At 44.7% G+C, this 17519-nt stretch overlaps 2 protein-coding genes across 2 annotated transcripts in view; one reads left to right on the top strand and one right to left on the bottom strand.

Moving 5' to 3' along the window:
* The window catches only part of LOC119659114 (cytokine receptor-like), a 62503-nt gene extending 46707 nt beyond the window's left edge, over window positions 1–15796 (bottom strand). Inside the window, exon 1 of the mRNA XM_038067037.1 lies at window positions 15273–15796. The gene's annotated coding sequence lies outside the window, so the exon portion shown is untranslated. The remainder of the gene's footprint in view (window positions 1–15272) is intronic.
* A 665-nt stretch (window positions 15797–16461) lies between these two features.
* Window positions 16462–17519, top strand: part of LOC119659800 — a 35801-nt gene continuing 34743 nt past the window's right edge. The window contains exon 1 of the mRNA XM_038068072.1: window positions 16462–17058. Coding sequence (XP_037924000.1) covers window positions 16964–17058 — 95 coding nt within the window. The 5' untranslated portion in view covers window positions 16462–16963. The remainder of the gene's footprint in view (window positions 17059–17519) is intronic.

The raw sequence follows: 17519 nt of genomic DNA, 5'->3' as shown, positions 1-17519 counted from the left end.
ACCGTTGAGAAGTGATTTGACGGAGCGAAATGAGCACCGTAGACGATACACGCAGTGGGCGCCCAAAGAGCCTGTTACCGACGGAAACATAAAAAAATCCATAAAATAATTTTAGATGACCGCAAAGTGAAGTTGATCGAGATAGCTGAAGCTCTAGAGATATCAAAGGAAAGTGTTGGACATATCGTGCATGAATATTTGGGTATGCGAAAGTTCTGTTCAAAGTGGGCAGCTCGCAATCGACCAAAAACAACAACGAGTTGACGATTCTGAGTAGCGTTTGAAGCTCATCCTCCATAATCGGAATTTATGCATCGATATGTAATCAGAGTGGACTGCATGTAGTGAACCAACTCCAAAGCATGCAAGGACGCAACAGTCGACTGACAAGGTTATGGCATCAGTATTTTGGGATGCGCATGGTATAATATTCATCGACTATTTTGAGAGGTGGTAAACCATAAACAGTGACTATTACATAGCGTTATTGAATCGTTTGAAGGGTAGAATCTCGGAAAAACGGCCCCATTTCAAGAAAAAGAAAATGCTGTTTCATCAATAATCAATGAAAACGATGGCGAAATTGCATGATTTGGGCTTCGATTTGCTTCCATATCCATCCTCTTTCCAGATGTGGCCCTCAGCAACATTTTCTCCTTAGCGGGACTTATTTTGAGCCTAAAGACAAATGGTACTATAAAAATTGACCGCTATAATCGTTATATCGCTCTCAAAGGCTATATGGAATAATAATATCAAATTTGATCAAAAAATTCTATATTAGCCTACGAATTTTTCAGCCCAACTGTTATGTATATGTGAGCTCAAAACTGTTCCATTTGTACGTAGTTCGTAATTTATGTGCATTTAGCATGTCAGACTACACACTTTAGTCTGATATTGATATTAAGTATTTTGCAGCTCTGAAATTAGAATAAGTGATTCTAATTTCCGAGCTTTTATTTCCCATTCGTTTAATATTCTCGTTTTTTTCGGAAGAGTACCAGGTGTACTCCTAATTTCCGGTTTTTTTTTGTAAATAAAACACATAATTCCAAGGGAACCGTAATAGTTATTTTATTCGAAATATTTTCCATCGCTTTCTACACGTTTTGTCCACCTTTCTGACAATTTGTGAATACCGCACCAGTAGAATTGACTGTCTTTGGAGGTGAACCACTCGGTGAGCCATTCCCGCAAATTCGAAGCGCTTCTCAGAAACTGCGTGGCCCAGAGAGGCAAGCAGCTGGTAATTCGATGGGGCCAGGTCTGGTGAGTAAGCCGCATGGTTAAGCACCTCCCACTTGAGTTTTCCCAGCGTGTCGCGAAAGGCTTTCGACTTATGCGATGGTGCATGGTCGTGGAGCAAACTCACCTTCTTCTGTCTTTCTTGATATTCTGGTCGGTTCTCCGCAATCGCTCGGCTCAAATCTTTCATTTATTGTTTGTAGTGAACGGGGTTGACAGTTTCACCAGGTTTCAGCAGCTCAAAGTTGATCACACTGGTCTGGTCGCACCACACACATGGCATGACCTTCCGACCATAACGATTTGGTCGTGCCGTCGATGTCAATGCTTCACCTGGACTCACCCATGATTTGTTGCGTTTAGGGTCCTCCAAGGAATCCACTATTCGTCGCCCGTAACAATACTATGGAGAAAAGGCTTTCTTTTGTACCGTTGAAGCAGAATTTTATACGTCACTTTTCGATTCTCCATTTGTCTCTCGGTCAGTTCATGCGGCACTCACTTTCCACACCTCTGAATTTTTCCTATGGCTCGCAGACGTTTCGAAATTGCTTGCTGTTGAACTCCCAACGTATCTGCAAGCTGTCATTGTGTTTGCGTGTTGTCTTCTGCCAATAATGCTTGCAATTCGGCGTCATCAAACGATTTTCGCTTGCCAGAGCGTGCGGTGTCGTTCAGGTCGAAATTTCCATTTTTGAATTGTCGAAACCACGTTTCACATGCTCGAAGTGTTAATGCACGATCGCCATAAACTTCCACAAGTGCACAGTGGTTCTCGGACACTTTGTTTCCTTGATTGAACATTTAAAGCAATGCATGGCGCATATGCTCGAAATTCGATCCGTACGCCGACATTTTTGAGCGCAATTAAAAATTTGCTGGAGGAACTTTTTGGGGAAACGTCAACGCAGTTTAGACACTCGACAACAACTAAACAAAATGACAGGTATGTGCGACCACCAGCGACACAAAACATAGAACGCCATCTATCGACAAAAACCGGAAATTAATTAGGAGTACACCCGGTAGGTGTTTTTTTCGCACTAAGTAATGAATTCTGTAACGGTAAACCGCCAGACCACCAATTGATTACCTTCGTTTGACACAGTATTTGACCCAGCGTCATCCACCACATTATTAGAAAACAGAATGTCAGCCAGGGAATCTTACCTTCATTTGAAATAATAAAAACTTTTTTTTCTTATTCGCTAGTGTTGATTTATTGGTCTTGCAAATACCGATATTTCGGGAACCACATGTTCCCTTCATCAGTGCTAACAATCATACCTTCGCTATCTTGTGCAAGTAACATTGCAAACATCTATGCCAAGCTGGGTAAAGAAATAATCAATCTCAACTTCCTTTCAGTTGAACCAGAGATCTAATAAACCCCCGCGCAATCTTTCTGCCTCCTGAGTAAGTACTTCTTCTTCACAAGTAACAACCTCCCTTCGTTCGCAAGGAGGGTAACAGAAGTCAATCTGGCGAACACTAACACACGGACACCCTCCTCAGAGTTCCCCGTCTCTGCACTACCACAAGGCAATTGTGATAGACCTCTTCGCCAAGAATTTCAGCCCAAACTTGCGCGCCATAGAACAAAACCGAATGCATTGCATTCATGCAAAGACGTCCCTTGCTAAATGTAGGACACTCAACGGACCCAACAGTTTTGACTCTTTAATATTCTCACCGATATGGGACGCAGGGCAATTTTCTAATGGAAACTTTGGTTTTTTCTAGCACAAAGTTGAAACCATCCACTTATCCACTTATTCAACCAACCATCTGATCCTCCGGCTTTTCTAGCATGTCGAGTCTTAGCAGAATATCTTAAGAAGTGTTCGAGGGGTCCGGCCCTCCGATGAGATTTTCACTCTCTTTTGGCCCTTCAGGGTTCCACAGAGCAGGAGACGATCTCTAGATAAACCCTCAATATCCCGGCATGTGGAATGATTGAATTTTCTAGTGTGCCTACAATATCTGCAATCTTACGGCATTGAAAGACATCAACGGCTTTGCGCCTCAGATCGATGAATCTCCATGACACATCCACGGTATACTTCTCTGCTCTAAAACCGAACTACCTTGAAAATAATTCCCCGGCAGTGTATATTTGCGAGTCTGCTCCTCATGAGCTCTTCGAACATTTTCCCGACACTACCAAGCAGACAGAATGATTTGTATGTAGCCAGCAGCTCAGGGCCTCCTTTGTCTTAGCTGATCTATCTCAGCCTTGAAATCTTTCAGCGACAAAGAAAATTGCTTACTCCAGCGTAAGTGTTGAATGCGCCGAGAACTAACCCACAATTCTCGACGCCTTTTACGCTGCTGTCATCAACCGGAACAGCCCCATCAGTCTTAACCGCGTAGCCAAGCTCGTGCCCAGCAACAAGATTTGCTTTGGTTTATCAAGTTACGGAGTCTCCTTTTTAGCTGGTACGTATCTTGTTATTTTGATGCGTAATAGCTGCTGGTCGTTTAAACGTTGTGCTAAACGGCGAAACTAATCACACTCCTTCTGCTGTAGATAATAAGCTATCGTTGCCAGGTTTATAACTGAACGTTCGACAGTGTCGACTGTAGCGCTGCCATCTCCCGGAGTATCCTCCAGCGCGGCTTTGCCTGCCTTATGAGTTTCGACGAATATCCCGGACTGGTTAACGTCGAGATATAGCGTCAACTATTTCGAACACGATGGTTTGATGGTCGTTCGCCGGAAAACCCGCCAGAATTCGCATCCCGTCCACTGACGGCGCCACTGATTCCGATGCGAAGGTCAGGAATCGTTTCTTCGCAGCCTGGGTGCTGGAACTTGAGCGTGGACCCAATGTTTAAAACTACGAACCTGCTTCCCTCTGGAGTTTGGATGAGCCACACTTTATCTTATTTGTTTTTGCATAGTCGCTGAAAAGCGTTACCCCTAAACACCAAATCCACGCAAAGCCTTTCCCTCGTTCTTGGTCCCGGACGCGAAGTCGGGCGCCGCCCCGAACCCGGCAACAGCAGTTTGCAATAAGTCGGGATGCCATGTGGCTGGTTCCTTGATCCGGTACTGTTCGCACTAGATCCAGTTTTACCCCTAGATCGAACAGCGTTAGCATTTATAGGAAGTTACAGTTCACAAAGCTATCCTGTTTTAAAATTTCGTTTGGGATTCAGTTTCTTAGATTTTACTCCAATTGAGATGAAGATGGAACTTTAGACTACTGTGCAGATAACACTCTCATGAATATGGCCAGGGGAATTGACTTTTAAGAGAAAAACAATGTTTCACTTGTTATTCCAATGACAGTAAGTACAGAACTGTTCTAATCTGTGGGTCAGCTAGATCATGAATGACACAATGCACAAGGTAATGATTCCTGATTCTTGTGGAAATAACGGCAGCTTGGATCGAAAAATAGAAGGATGGCATTATTGATCAAAAGTTAAATTCGACTAGCTACCATTCCGTGCACGAGGAATTGAACAAACTGGTCTCCCATGCATTTGGCTAATGATTTGCTTGGTTTGATTCAGCTAAAAAATTTACCAGCGTCCAAAATTGTTGCCATACAAAATGTTAGAGACAAAACTGCGTTTGTTTGCAAAAACTAGCAAAAGGAAATCTAAAACAGATACTATAACGTCTGGTCTTCCTAATCTCATTATTTTAAACATTATGAATTCTATGAATAAATATACAGTGACGGTAAAAAATAGCAGTGTCGACTTCATGAACTGTGAAAGAGCAAAAAATGAACTTCCATTGATGATTGATGTTTGTTTGAATATAGTGATAAAATGGAGCCAATAAGTGTGGTAAACGTGAAACGAAAGTAAATTTATATAGAAAATTTTAATAAAGCAAAATGAAGCAGCATTCATAAGGTCTAGAAAGGGTGCGGTGAAAATAATAATAGCAATTCAATATTTTGTTCAACAATAAACAACAAGTCGGGAAACCGGAAGCTGGACCTTCATGTATGAAAGATTTTGTGTATTTCTTTTATAAAGACATTTGAGTGGACATTTGTCCCATTAGTACCTTACATGGAACTGACCTTACGCCGAAGACCTTTGGCTATCAAAAACGGACTATGATTGTTTTCTGGAATGTCCGCACGCTCCCCGACAACGGTAGCGAGAGTCCTCAGAATGCTCGCTTAAGGGGAATTTCAGCGATATTAGGTGGACTTTCTGGGCCTAAGCGAAGCAAGACGGTGGGACGCGAATACTCGACTACTCCCTCTTGCGACAACGTGCCGAGTGGTAACAGACGCGAACCTAGTGTCGAGTTTCTCCTAACGACTATCGCAAGGTGCGCTCTATTGAAACGACAGACTTCTAACTGAAAGATTTCGGCCTAAATTAAGGAGCACCACAAATGTAAAATGCTGTAAAATGGAAGAGGGATGCTTTCTACGACCAATTAAGCGTAGTTCATGGCTTCGAAATCGATTGACCACTGCGCGTGACAAGAGAGGCGCAGACATCGGCCTCGAAACTGATCACCATCTGATGGTCACTTACGTTCCCAAGTTAAACATTGACGCTTGTATGATCCAGCTGTTACTTGACAGTGATAGAGCTATCCTCCTGACCGGAGAATATCGATAAGCATTGGGTTGCCATCAAAAATGCTCTTGTCTCGAGTGCTACACAGATAATCGACCACGTCCCGAAGGGGCGTCATAAGATCTGGCTGACTGCGGAATTATGGAAGCGGATCGAAGGGGCTGAAAGCTCTACTGACCGTTGCGAGTGATGGCGGGCGTGATGCGCTTGAACTCCAATGCCGAGAATCCTGCGAAGTTAAGCGTAGCGCACGCCATCAAAGAATTTGCTATTGCGCTGGTCAGGGAAGCGGAATATGCCGCAGATCGCAACAATTTCGGAAATATATACCGCATCACGAAAGAGCTTGCATGTGGACGTAAATCTTTCGATGGTCCTGTGAAGGACATCAACCATCGACTTCCCATTCACGATGAACAACTGAAGCGATGGAAAGAACACTTTACCATGGTTCTTAACCGCATTAAATCCGGTGAAGTTCCTCCTTTTGTTGATAAAATGGTTAGTCACCACAATAGGCGGATACGAACTTCGGTCATCAATGCATTCATAAGGAGTAAAGCCACTAGACTTGTCGGTCTCCCGCAGAAGTATTTATCGCTGCACCGGCAGTTACTGCAGATCTGCTGCACTCACTGATATGGAAATCTTGAGAATCCAAGACCGTTCCCAGAGAACAGAAGAAGGGGATGATCGCCAAGAAGGGAGTCCGTTTTGAGGGATATCTGCTTGCTCCCAGCCGTCGCAAAGATAATAGCCAAAATAATCCTGGAACGCATCTTGAAGGCTTGATCGACAGAAGCCAGGCTGTTTTCTGCCCCTGATTCTCCTGCAATGACCACATCAACACCCTACGGATCATTTTGGAACAGTGTGTGGAGTTTAGATTTTCGCTGCACCTGCGCTTCATCGATCGCGAGGGATTGAACATTGAACAGTGAACATAGTGCTTTTCATTGATCGAGGAACTTTTGATAATGTGAACAGGGGGTATATCTGGAGTACTCTATGCAGGAGAGCCTTTCCGGAGAAAATAATAGCTATTATCAGAGCGACATATAATGGCCAAAACATCACGTGCTGCGCCGAGGTAAACTCTCGGAGGATTTAAACATTTTTCATGCTGTTTTTTTTCGGAGTACGTGGAGGAATTCAAAGAATAATGACATCTTTTCTCAAACACCTCGACTACATGACATCTGTTTGCTCTCTCACGGGATCATGGACCTCACCCAAATAGTTCCAAATTTGGAAAGAGAGGCAAGTAGACATGGACTGCAGATAAACAAATAAAACCAGTCTGACCGATCATCGTACTATCCTTATCTGCATTAAAGGGAGGGTGTCGATCAATTTGTATATCTAGGGAGCGTAGTTTCTCCCGGCGGTGGCATTGAACTGGATGTTGCCTGGTAGTGTTCTTCTGTGTTGCTATCCCATATAGGGTGTGTGTATGTGTTGCCCCCCAGTAGCACATGGAAGGTAAACTCCACTGTTACACCTGTTTGTGTTGTATCATTGAAATACGTTGACCTAACTCTATCTCAAAAGAAGAACTTGGTCGGCGCACAGAGCTGGCACTAGTAGGCACTGTGATCGGAAGAGGATAGCTCACACATTAAGGAGGGGCAACAGTGCATTGCAGGTTACGCGATGCAGCGGAACCCACTCTTCCAAGATGACCGACGAGTGGGTCGCTCCAAGGGCACTTGACGCAGAACAGTGGAGGAGGTGCGAGCGTATGGGGAAGTTGTGGGGGGAGCTCAAGGGCATTTCAGGTAACCGCGAACGGTGGCGGGTAGGGGTGGTTGACGCGCTATACACAACCAAGGGGTGAATGGCAATCATATATATTTTATATGTACGGGGACTTTAAACTCAACTTAGAACGATGTAACTCATTTCACCTTCCCACCAAATTTCGTGTCAATCGGTACAACCGTTTCTGAGAGTACGTGTGACTCCCATATGAACCCATTTTAATGAGGTTTTCTTTTACATAAAACCCTTAAATTATGCTTTAAATGGAGGGAAAACATTGTAAAATTTTAGATTTGATTTCTCAAGAAAAGGCATTCAACGTTCCGTTTCCTAAGGTATATAAGGGTCTATAAAGGTTGTTTAAAAAAAACCTTATTAAAATGGGTTTACTGTCTGTCTGCCCGACTAACAGTCACGCATTTTTCTCAGAAACGGTTATAACGATTGACAGCCAATTTGGTGGAAAGATGGGAACTGTGAACGACCACGCATATCGTGGGTTACATCGCTCTACGTTGAATTTGAGGGAAGTTTCCATAAATGTAAAAGGAAGGTGTACATTTTTTTTTCATCGAATATAATCATGTGGGGTACCAAATGGAAGATTTCGATTCATCATCATCAACGGCGGAATAACCGTTATTCGGTCTAGGCCTGCCTTAGTAAGGAACTGCAGATATTCCGGTTTCGCCCCGGGGTCCACAAATTCGATATCCCTGATGTAAGCCATCGCTCCATCTCAGGTAAGGTCTGCCACGCCTTCTTCTTCGACCATAGCTATTGTCCTTATAGACTTTTCGGGTTGGATCATGCTCATCCATATGGATTCGGTGACCTGCCCACCTTAACCTGTTGAGTTGGATTTTATCCATCACCAGATGGTCGTTGTACCGCTCATAGATTTCGTCGTTACGTGGGCTGCGGAATCGTCCATCTTCATGTAGGTGGTCAAAAATTCTTGGGAGGATTCTTCTCTCGAACGCGTCCAAGCGTTCACAATTTTTCTTGCTAAGAACCCAGATCTCTGAGGAAGACGCAAGGTCTTGTATAGTAAGAGCTTTGATCCTATGATGAGACGTTTTGACCGAAACAATTTTTGTAAATTGAAAAATTGAAACAGGGTCTGCTGACAGCCAACAAGGGTGCGCGGATTCCATCGTCGTAGCTGTTATCGGTTGTGATTTTCGACCTTAGATAGGAGAAATTTTCAACGGTCTCAAAGTTGCAGCCTCATATTTTTATTGTTTTCAATTGACCAGTGCGATTCGATATTCTTTGGCGCTGACGTTGCCATCATGTACTTCGTCTTGCTTTCATTGATGTGCAGCCCAAAATCTCGCGCCGTCTGCTCGATCTGGATGAAGGTAGATTGTAGATCTCGGGTTGCTCTTCCCATAATATCAATATCGTCAGCGTAGTAGTAGTAGTTGAGTAGAGTTGGAGTCGATGGTGCCTCTTGCATCGCGAATCACTTTCTCCAGGGCCAGGTTAAAGAGAACGCATGATTAGGCATAGGTGTCCGGATATCTCAGTGGTTAGAGCAGGAGAGAGAAGGTCCGGGTATTTAACCCGGCCTAGTGGCAGTGGAATTTGTATCGTGATTTGACGTCGGATACCAGCCAACTCAGCTGTGAATGAGCACCTGAATTAAATCAGGGTAATAATCTCGGTCGAGCGCAATGCTGACCACATTGCCTCCTAGAGGGTACTGTAATCCTATAGTGTACCGTTAGGGTCTTGAATGAAGTGCTCTAACACACTTCAAGGCCCTGATCCAATTGGATTATTGCGCGAACGATTATTATTATTATAATCAGGCATCCCCTGGTCTTAGACCGTTGTTAACATTGAATGATCTCGAGAGTGGTCTTGCTGCTTTTATCTGGCCTCACGCATTGATCAGGGACAGCCTAGTCAGTCTTATCAATTTCGTCGGGATACCGGATTCTCTCAGTTTTACTCTGGTTATGCTAGGCGACTTTGAGGTCGATGAGAAGATGGTGCAACTGATGGCCATATTCCAACAGTTTTTCCATCGCTTGCCGCAGACGAAAAATCTGTTCTGTTGCTGATTCGCCTGGAGTGAAGCTCTTTGTTATGGGTGTATGGGGCTATCCGGCCTAGCAAGATAGGGGAGAATATCTTGTAGATGGTACTCAGCAACGTGATACCTCTATAATTGCTGCACTGTGTGATATCTCCCTTGTTATGTATTGGACAGATAATTCGCTGTCCCATACCTTGAGGTCTCGATTGGCACTGTGAAGTGAATTTTGTGAGAAAACCAAATGTAGAGATTTATAAAAGTTATACCGTTTGTTTTTAGGCCTGTCAACTTTTGGGAGTTATTGACTCTCTAAGGACTAGTATAATTTGAATATTTGTCTTGTTTGCCGTTGGAAATGGATAAATTACAAACACTTAATTTCATTGCAAACCAATTGGTCCAAATGCTTCGTTTTAGTTTTTTTAAAATGAGGCATTTTTCGGTAAATAAAAGCAATATGCATGTTTTTAGAAGTATGTATGCGCATCTTTCATAACGGTTAATGCGACTGGATGACCGCTTTATTGCCGTATATTTAACTTTTTGTGAGTCTCTACTTTATATATATATATATAGTCTTCCTCCGACTTTACCCCAATTCAGCCCTCCTTCTTCCACTCTCCAATTCCTTTGTCAGAAACATACTTGAATATTGCTGTTTAGTCTGGTCCCACTTCCGCATTCGTGACTGCCGCGCTCTTGAAGTTATGCAACGCAAATTCACCCGGACCCTCTTTTATAAAAAGAGGAGGGGGGGGGGGGGGGGGGGGTTGACTATACGTCACGACCCCGCACCCTCAATCTCCCCTCACGGCAGCAACGCCGTTCTTCCTTGATATGTGTACTTTTTTCAAACTCTGCAATTGCCTGATGGACTGTTCTGAAACTCGGATATTACTTTCGGTATCGCCTCTCATAACACACGCGGAGCTCGAGATTTACTTCTACTCTCCGATCACGAGACTATTCTTTTTCTTCAGCCTTTGTCCCGTTCACAAGCGGGGTCGGCTCGTCGTGATCGGCTTCGCCATGTGGCTCTAACGAATGCCTGATCTAGGTGCAATCTCGAGGCTTTCGAATCACCATCTAGCGTATCAAGCCACCGTTGTTTCGGTCTGCCTTTTGGTCGTTTACCATCGACTTCGATGTTCAAACCAATTTTGGCAAGTGAATTTTCGTTACCACGAATTGCGTGACCATATCATTGAAGACGCCTCTCTCGCAACTTTCCCACGATCGGTGCAACCCCATAACGATCGCGGATATCCTCATTTCGGATGTGATCTAAACGAGTGACGCCACTAGTCCAAAGTAGCATCTTCGTCTCCTTTACCGCAAGACGCCGTTCATTGTCTTTTATAGTCGGCCAACACTCAGAACCATAGAGAGCGACTGGACAGACGACATTGCGGTAAATTTTAGATTTGAGACGTTCGTTGATACGCCGATCACAAAGAACACCAGTTGTGGAACGCTACTTCATCCAAGTTGCGTTAATGCGTGAAGCAATTTCATAACGCAATTCTCCATTGGCTGATAGCGTTGACCCTAGGTATTTAAATCGCTCAATTCTGGGCAGATCACTGCCGCTGACAGTGATTGTGCCTGTTTCATGGGGATCGGTCGTCGAAAATTCAGTGTTGTTTAAATTCAATCTGAGACCGTATTGCATGAGGCGATCATTCCATTTTTGAACGAGTTGATCGAGATCATTTTTGCTATCAGATGCTAGGAAAAATCATCTGCATAAAGCAGTGTGTAGAGCGCCGGACGTTGGATATCCCGTGTGACGGTGTCCATAACAAGAACAAAGAGGAGTGGTGAGAGGGCGCTTCCTTGCTGAACACCAACAGAGACACGAAGCCGCCTTACTTCGAACTTTAATTTTCGGATCATGGTAGAGCAATTGAACCCAGAGTTCTTCTGGCACGAAGTGTTGTCGTAAAGCATACCAGATGAGTTCGTGTGGTACACGGTCAAACGCTTTCTCTAAATCCAGAAAGGCACTATAAAGAGCGCGATGATTCTTACGGTGATTCTCCATGAGTAACCGCGCAGCGTGTATTGCGTCAGTAGTTCCGCAGTTCTTGACAAATCCGGTTTAATTCACGATTATTTCAACAAGAATGCGTTCAAAAATCTTCATGGTATGTGAAAGTAACCGGATTGGACGGTAATTTGAGCATTCTGCTGGACTACCTTTCTTTTTCCATATTGGAACAGTGGTACTTTCTTGCCAGTCAGATGGTGTTCTTCCTTCCTGAATAACCCGGTTAAAGAATTCACTGAGCCACAGTGTTGGGTCCCAGCTCAGATCCGATGTCGTCAGGTCCTGTTGCTTTCCCCGACTTTATTTGTTTTATTGCCTCCTCGACTTCAGTTGCGCTGACATGAAAGTCCTGGGTGTTTAACGTGAGTGCCTGCCGTGAAGGCATAATCCCACGGTCCTCTTCGGACACGGATTGATTTTGGGACCACAATCAGAGCCCTGCCATGCAAGCACAGGGGTCCTGGTTTATACTGAGTGCAGGCTCAGTATTCACACCAGTGGATGCGAGGCCTATGTAACACCTCTGCCGCAACTAAGGAGTACGGCACCCGAGTTGTACAGCGCAACTCCACGCTCGAGCTCCGAGGAGCTCTGCTCACGATGTAGGCATAACCATAACTACCATGAAACTCCCACTAGGGGGCCAACCGCAAATAACCGGGCCGAGAACACATCCTCCAGAAATTCTCCTGGAGCATATGCTCTCAGAGGGCCATCCCGGTTTCCATAGTACCAGATAACCTCCGGTGAGGCTTCGTGGCAAAGCCACTTCAGATGAGTCCCTTGCAGACTCGGGTCTGATCGCCCTCCTCGAGTACGTGGGGGCGGAACTCCCCAGCGGGAGTTGCGCTGACAGGTGGAACTGCTCCAAATGTCGGCAATGATTGTGGAAGTGGAGGATGAGCAAATTCTTCAGTTGAAATCTGCTCGAAGTATTCTCGCCATCTATCCGTTGCGGCTCGACGGTTGGTAAGCAAAGTACCGTTCTTGTCATTAATCCAACAGAAGTGTTCGATATCCTGTGTGCGTTCATTACCGCTTTTAGCAAGTCGATACAGATCTCTCTCGCCATCCCGAGTGCCCAGTTTATCGTAAAGATTTTTGAAATGGTTCGCTCGGGTGACAGCGACCGCTTTCTTTGCTTCACGGTTGGCATTCTTTTAAATTTTCCAATTAGCAGGCGTTTTATCGTCGAGAAATTTGTGGTAGAGGCGTTTCTTTTCACGAACCTTCATTTCAACATCATCATTCCAAAGCCAAGTATCTCGATTGATGTACCGCTTACCCGGCTTGGTGACCTCGAGGGTTGCAGAGGCCGCTTTGTGGATCGTGTCTTTCATTTGGTTCCATGATTCTTCCACATTCGTAATGGTCGGCAATAGTATGAATGAGATCGTTTCTTCTTTCTTCTCACCAAATCGCCACCATTTAATGCTTCGCGGGCCAGTGCGTTCCTCACGCTGTTTTATCGGTGGCTTAATTCGCAGGACGGCAATCAACGGCCGATGTTGAGGTGCGATGATCTCATAGGGAAAGACTTTGCAATCAGTGACAGTGGTAAAATGTTGGTGTCTTATGAGAATATAATCGATTTGCGTTTTACTGTTACCACTATAAAATGTAGGAAGATGAGACAATCGTTTGATGAACCATGTATGCATAAGTACAAGGTCATGGGTGTCCACAAAATCGATTATACGCTCGCCACTCTCATTGCGCACTCCGAACCTCTTTCCCCCATGGCACTTGTTACCGTCTGCCTTTTCACCCACATGACCATTAAGGTCGCCGGCAATGATTATATAGTCGTCAGTAGGTACGTAACAAGTCTTTTCATCGAGAAGTTGCCATAAGACATCTTTCTCGGCATCAGGTCGACCTGTCTGTGGTGCGTACGCGGTGAAGAAGTGAATAGTGCCATCATCAAATCGTTCGACTTCTTTAATGGCATCACGGAACCCTCTGAGATGGCAACCCCAACACCATATTGATTGTGCGGGTTACCAGCCATTTTTACCGCGTTCGCGTTCAATGTCGCCACTTTTGGCACCAGACCATCGGGTTTCTTGCAGAGCGCAGATATCAATGAGCCTTTTCCGAAAGGCTCTTGCGAGTTCCTCGGTCTTTCCAGTTATGGTAATAACGTTTAGCGGGCTTGTTCGTTGTGTTCGGACTAACTTGCTTACGTCCTGACGCCGTCCATGCGTCAAGAACCCTTGCCCATTTCTCGACAGGACCGGGGCCCGTCCTGCCGCGTCGACTGAGGTAAACGCCCTAGCATTCCTCCGAGGCATCATGTTTGTAACGACATTGTATGCATTTTCTTGGTCGTCCTGTCGCGGGACCTGTCACCAAGAGAGATCAGGTAGGATTTAGCATAGTGGAATAACTTCAACTATACTCTATTTGTCTCTTTCCCTGATCTCCTCCTCCTTTACCTGGGCTTGGGACCAGCATACCATGTTAATAGCATGCCGGTCCTACAACGCCCTATAGCTTGGAGTCAAAACTCTGTCCCCTTCTCTAGTTTTAAGCGTAAAGTAAGCCATTCCCTTGCTCCTCCAAATATTCACTCAAATGTTTTTATATGAGAAATGCACAAAAGTGTTCACACCTGAAGCTTCCGGCTTCTGGTTTCCTGGCTAGTTTTCGAAGTTTTATTCGGTTTTCTTGAAAAATTAAAGGAATCAATTTCTCCGATTTTCAAAAAGCGAAATCTGTGCATGACTGATGAAATTATGACGAATTGGAACGCTTTTAGCCTAAGATAGCGTTTCTGGTTGGGCTTCACCAGAACCAGTGGTCGATAATTGCCATTAGTCAAGATAAAATGGTGAGTGTGGAAATAATGGAAAGCCTTAATAGGCTTCCGGTGCATATTCTGCCTTATTCATTGCACTCTGTGAGGGAAAAATTAATCGAAGGACGTTTGCCATGTAAACAGCATGAGACCATTTTTCTGAAACGGTGCCCTAAACAGGAAATTGATGTGAAGGGAGTGAATGACTATGTCCAATGCATTTATCACGACGTTCGTGAGGGCAAGAAAATACATTTTATGCTTGATTAATTTCGGACACCGTGAAATATTAGAAAACACGAAGCTGTTTTGTTTGTCTTCTGCACTTGCAACAACGATGGACCCTGCTTCGGTCACAAAACCCACTTTCTGCACGCACAAAATTGTGTCCAATGCACTCAGAAACTGTCGGGCCATTACCGTGCACCATGCGTCCTTTATATGTATTTCAAGGAATCAGTCGAAGCCTCAGATTACAGAACTAAAAGCAGAGCCCATGGTGCAGGTGCAGAGCAAATGCCACTCGTCCGTCCCTCCCGATTCAGAGTAATTCGACGCAGAGCCGCTGTTCCGGATGAAATGCGGGGCCAACACTCTCGAGAAATGCCGTCAGAAGACGGATTATCTACCAAATTCTTTGAATTGCCTCTCCCACGACCCGAGCACAGATTGGAAAGTCCCCGATACAAATTGCCTCCGCGGCCAGCGATAACAGGCACTGGGAAGCCGAGTCGGATTCCATGCGAGGCACTGGCGGCGATAAGCGCCCTGCGGAACGCGACTATCAAAATCAAAACAATACCAACCTGACGTAAACGGCTTGGAAGGTGTATCTCCTGAACACAAGTTCGACGGAACGACAGTTGTTTATTTGTTTCTTTCCACTTGCTCCCAGCAGCTTGCACCTCTTCAAAATTACGAAACCTTCACTTGGACAACATTTGTGAGTTGTTTTTGCGTTTTTCGACAATTTGTAGGCGGCGAATGTGCAAATTGGACGTTTTACGATGTATACTCTTCTCGATGGCAGGCTCGCTCGCCCCCGTGATCTTTTTCTTTGGTTTTTTTCTCGGAATCGCGATTTACGATTCCTGGAAATTTGTTTGCGTTTGCTTCTTGTGCACTTTGCCACTGTAGCGAACTATCGAGCACGAACCGCGGCTTTCACACGCAGATATCGAACAATTCACCTTCTTATCCACAAGCACTTGCATGGAACCTCATTTCGCGGCCCAAAATCCCTGGGGAAGCAGATTAAAATTGTTTATAAGAATTAAATGATAAAAAACTCGCAACCCGAACGCGACCACACTTCGAGACCTCGACTCTCGACGACGTACAATGAATACATGTCAGCGGAGACAGGCCGATAGCGGAGGTCGTGTGTGTTGGTGGCACAAAAGATGCTTGCCATCGACCAGCTCAAGGAATGTGTTTGCGGTTGCCAAGTACGATTTGAAGGCGCAACGATATTTGAACTTTGAAAAAGAGATTTCCGAAAAGATTCTGAACTAAGAAGTGCCGAGGCCGAATACGTACTGCTTGTATTTTGTAAGCAAAATTCATTGTAAGATTGCATTAACATGGCGTAAGGACATAAGAATCTCATACAACTATCAGGGTAATGGCGAAGAAGACATTATTGAAAAAGTCTTCAATCAAATCTAATAATCTAATAATAATCTCTGAAGAATTTGGTGCAAAGGATTTTAGCGCACGGGATGAATATCTAATAAAATTACATTTGATCATTTGGGAGAATGGAGTACGCCATCTACCGAGCTGAATAGTAACGCCAATTCAACATTGAAGACAACAACCTGATTCGAAGAAATTTGATTTTAAATTTCTGGTTCCCAGTAAAGCATTTTCTGACGTAGTCAAGACACACAAAAAATATGATGATCATTTGATAAGCTCCTACTGCAATTGTTTCAGCTCTATTACGTTTCCTCTGGTACGTTTGAAGCTTATGCAATGTCAATTTCGTGCACCCACTGGGGCCACAGAAGAGCACAAGTTGGCTCTCTGCATCGTTCTGTGTGTTGTTGGGCTGTCAATCCTCTCTGCCACCTGAGTATTTGACCAGGTGTTTCTGCCCGCCGAGCTCTTAAGTCGAACGTCGCCGGTCCTCCAGGTAGCGTCCGCTGGTTTTCCTCGAAGTCTTATCAGCGATTCCGCGAGATCGAGCGAAAATACGTGCAGTAAACCCGTGGCAGATTTAGAGCGTATCCACCTGCAGTGAATTGAACTAAAGTGAATTTCCGCGCAATTGTGCGTCGATCGCATCAGTGACGGTGACGCGTCGGAAGTGACGTTTGTGTGGGAACTGTAGCAACCGCCGGACCAAGCAGAGCCGCCAAGAAGACGGCGTTTGTTCTCTGTCGCCAGCGAATCTTTCAATTCGAGCAGTGATCTAATATAGTAGGCGCGCAAGATTAATTTGGTGGCTCCAAGTTTCCTCGTTGAACAGTGAAGATTGTGGTCGTTGGTGAAGATGTCCAAGCTCAAGTTCTCGGCGCCACTTCCAAAGATACTGAGGAACGGCGACGAAATTGTCCTCAAGGTGAAGCTGATGGAACACCCCGAAACGTAAGTCCGCACTCTGTTTTGGCATTTTAGATGTTTCTGAAGGTCACGTAGATAAACAAATTGATTGATAAGTTCTCGTGCGTATTGACAGGTATTCGGCTCTATAAATTGCTAAGTGAAGCTTGACCCTTGAGGAATTTGGGTGATTCCCAGCATACAATGTACGTCTCCTCCTATGGCGGAAGCAAGCGAGCCACTTTCCTGCATTCCTAGGGTCAATAGACGATGTGCCGGCTGTGAGTCATACACCGGATCTCGAACATGTTTTGTTGCTTGGATCGTCTGATCAGTCCGATATGGGTTCCAGGTAGATTATTGGAGGAAATCCAATCAGTAATTCGGACCAGGCAAATGCGCAACCTGAGGGAATTTCTTCGCAGTAGTGACTTGTTATTATTGCTGCAATATAAGGTTGCAACTGATAACGATCTGCTTTTAATTGATTGAATTGCTCTGAATCA

This window comes from Hermetia illucens, chromosome 6, assembly GCF_905115235.1.
Source record: "Hermetia illucens chromosome 6, iHerIll2.2.curated.20191125, whole genome shotgun sequence".
NCBI lineage: Eukaryota > Metazoa > Arthropoda > Insecta > Diptera > Stratiomyidae > Hermetia > Hermetia illucens.
The sequence above is the reverse complement of the archived record's forward strand: the minus strand, read 5'-3'. Positions and strand labels throughout refer to the sequence as shown.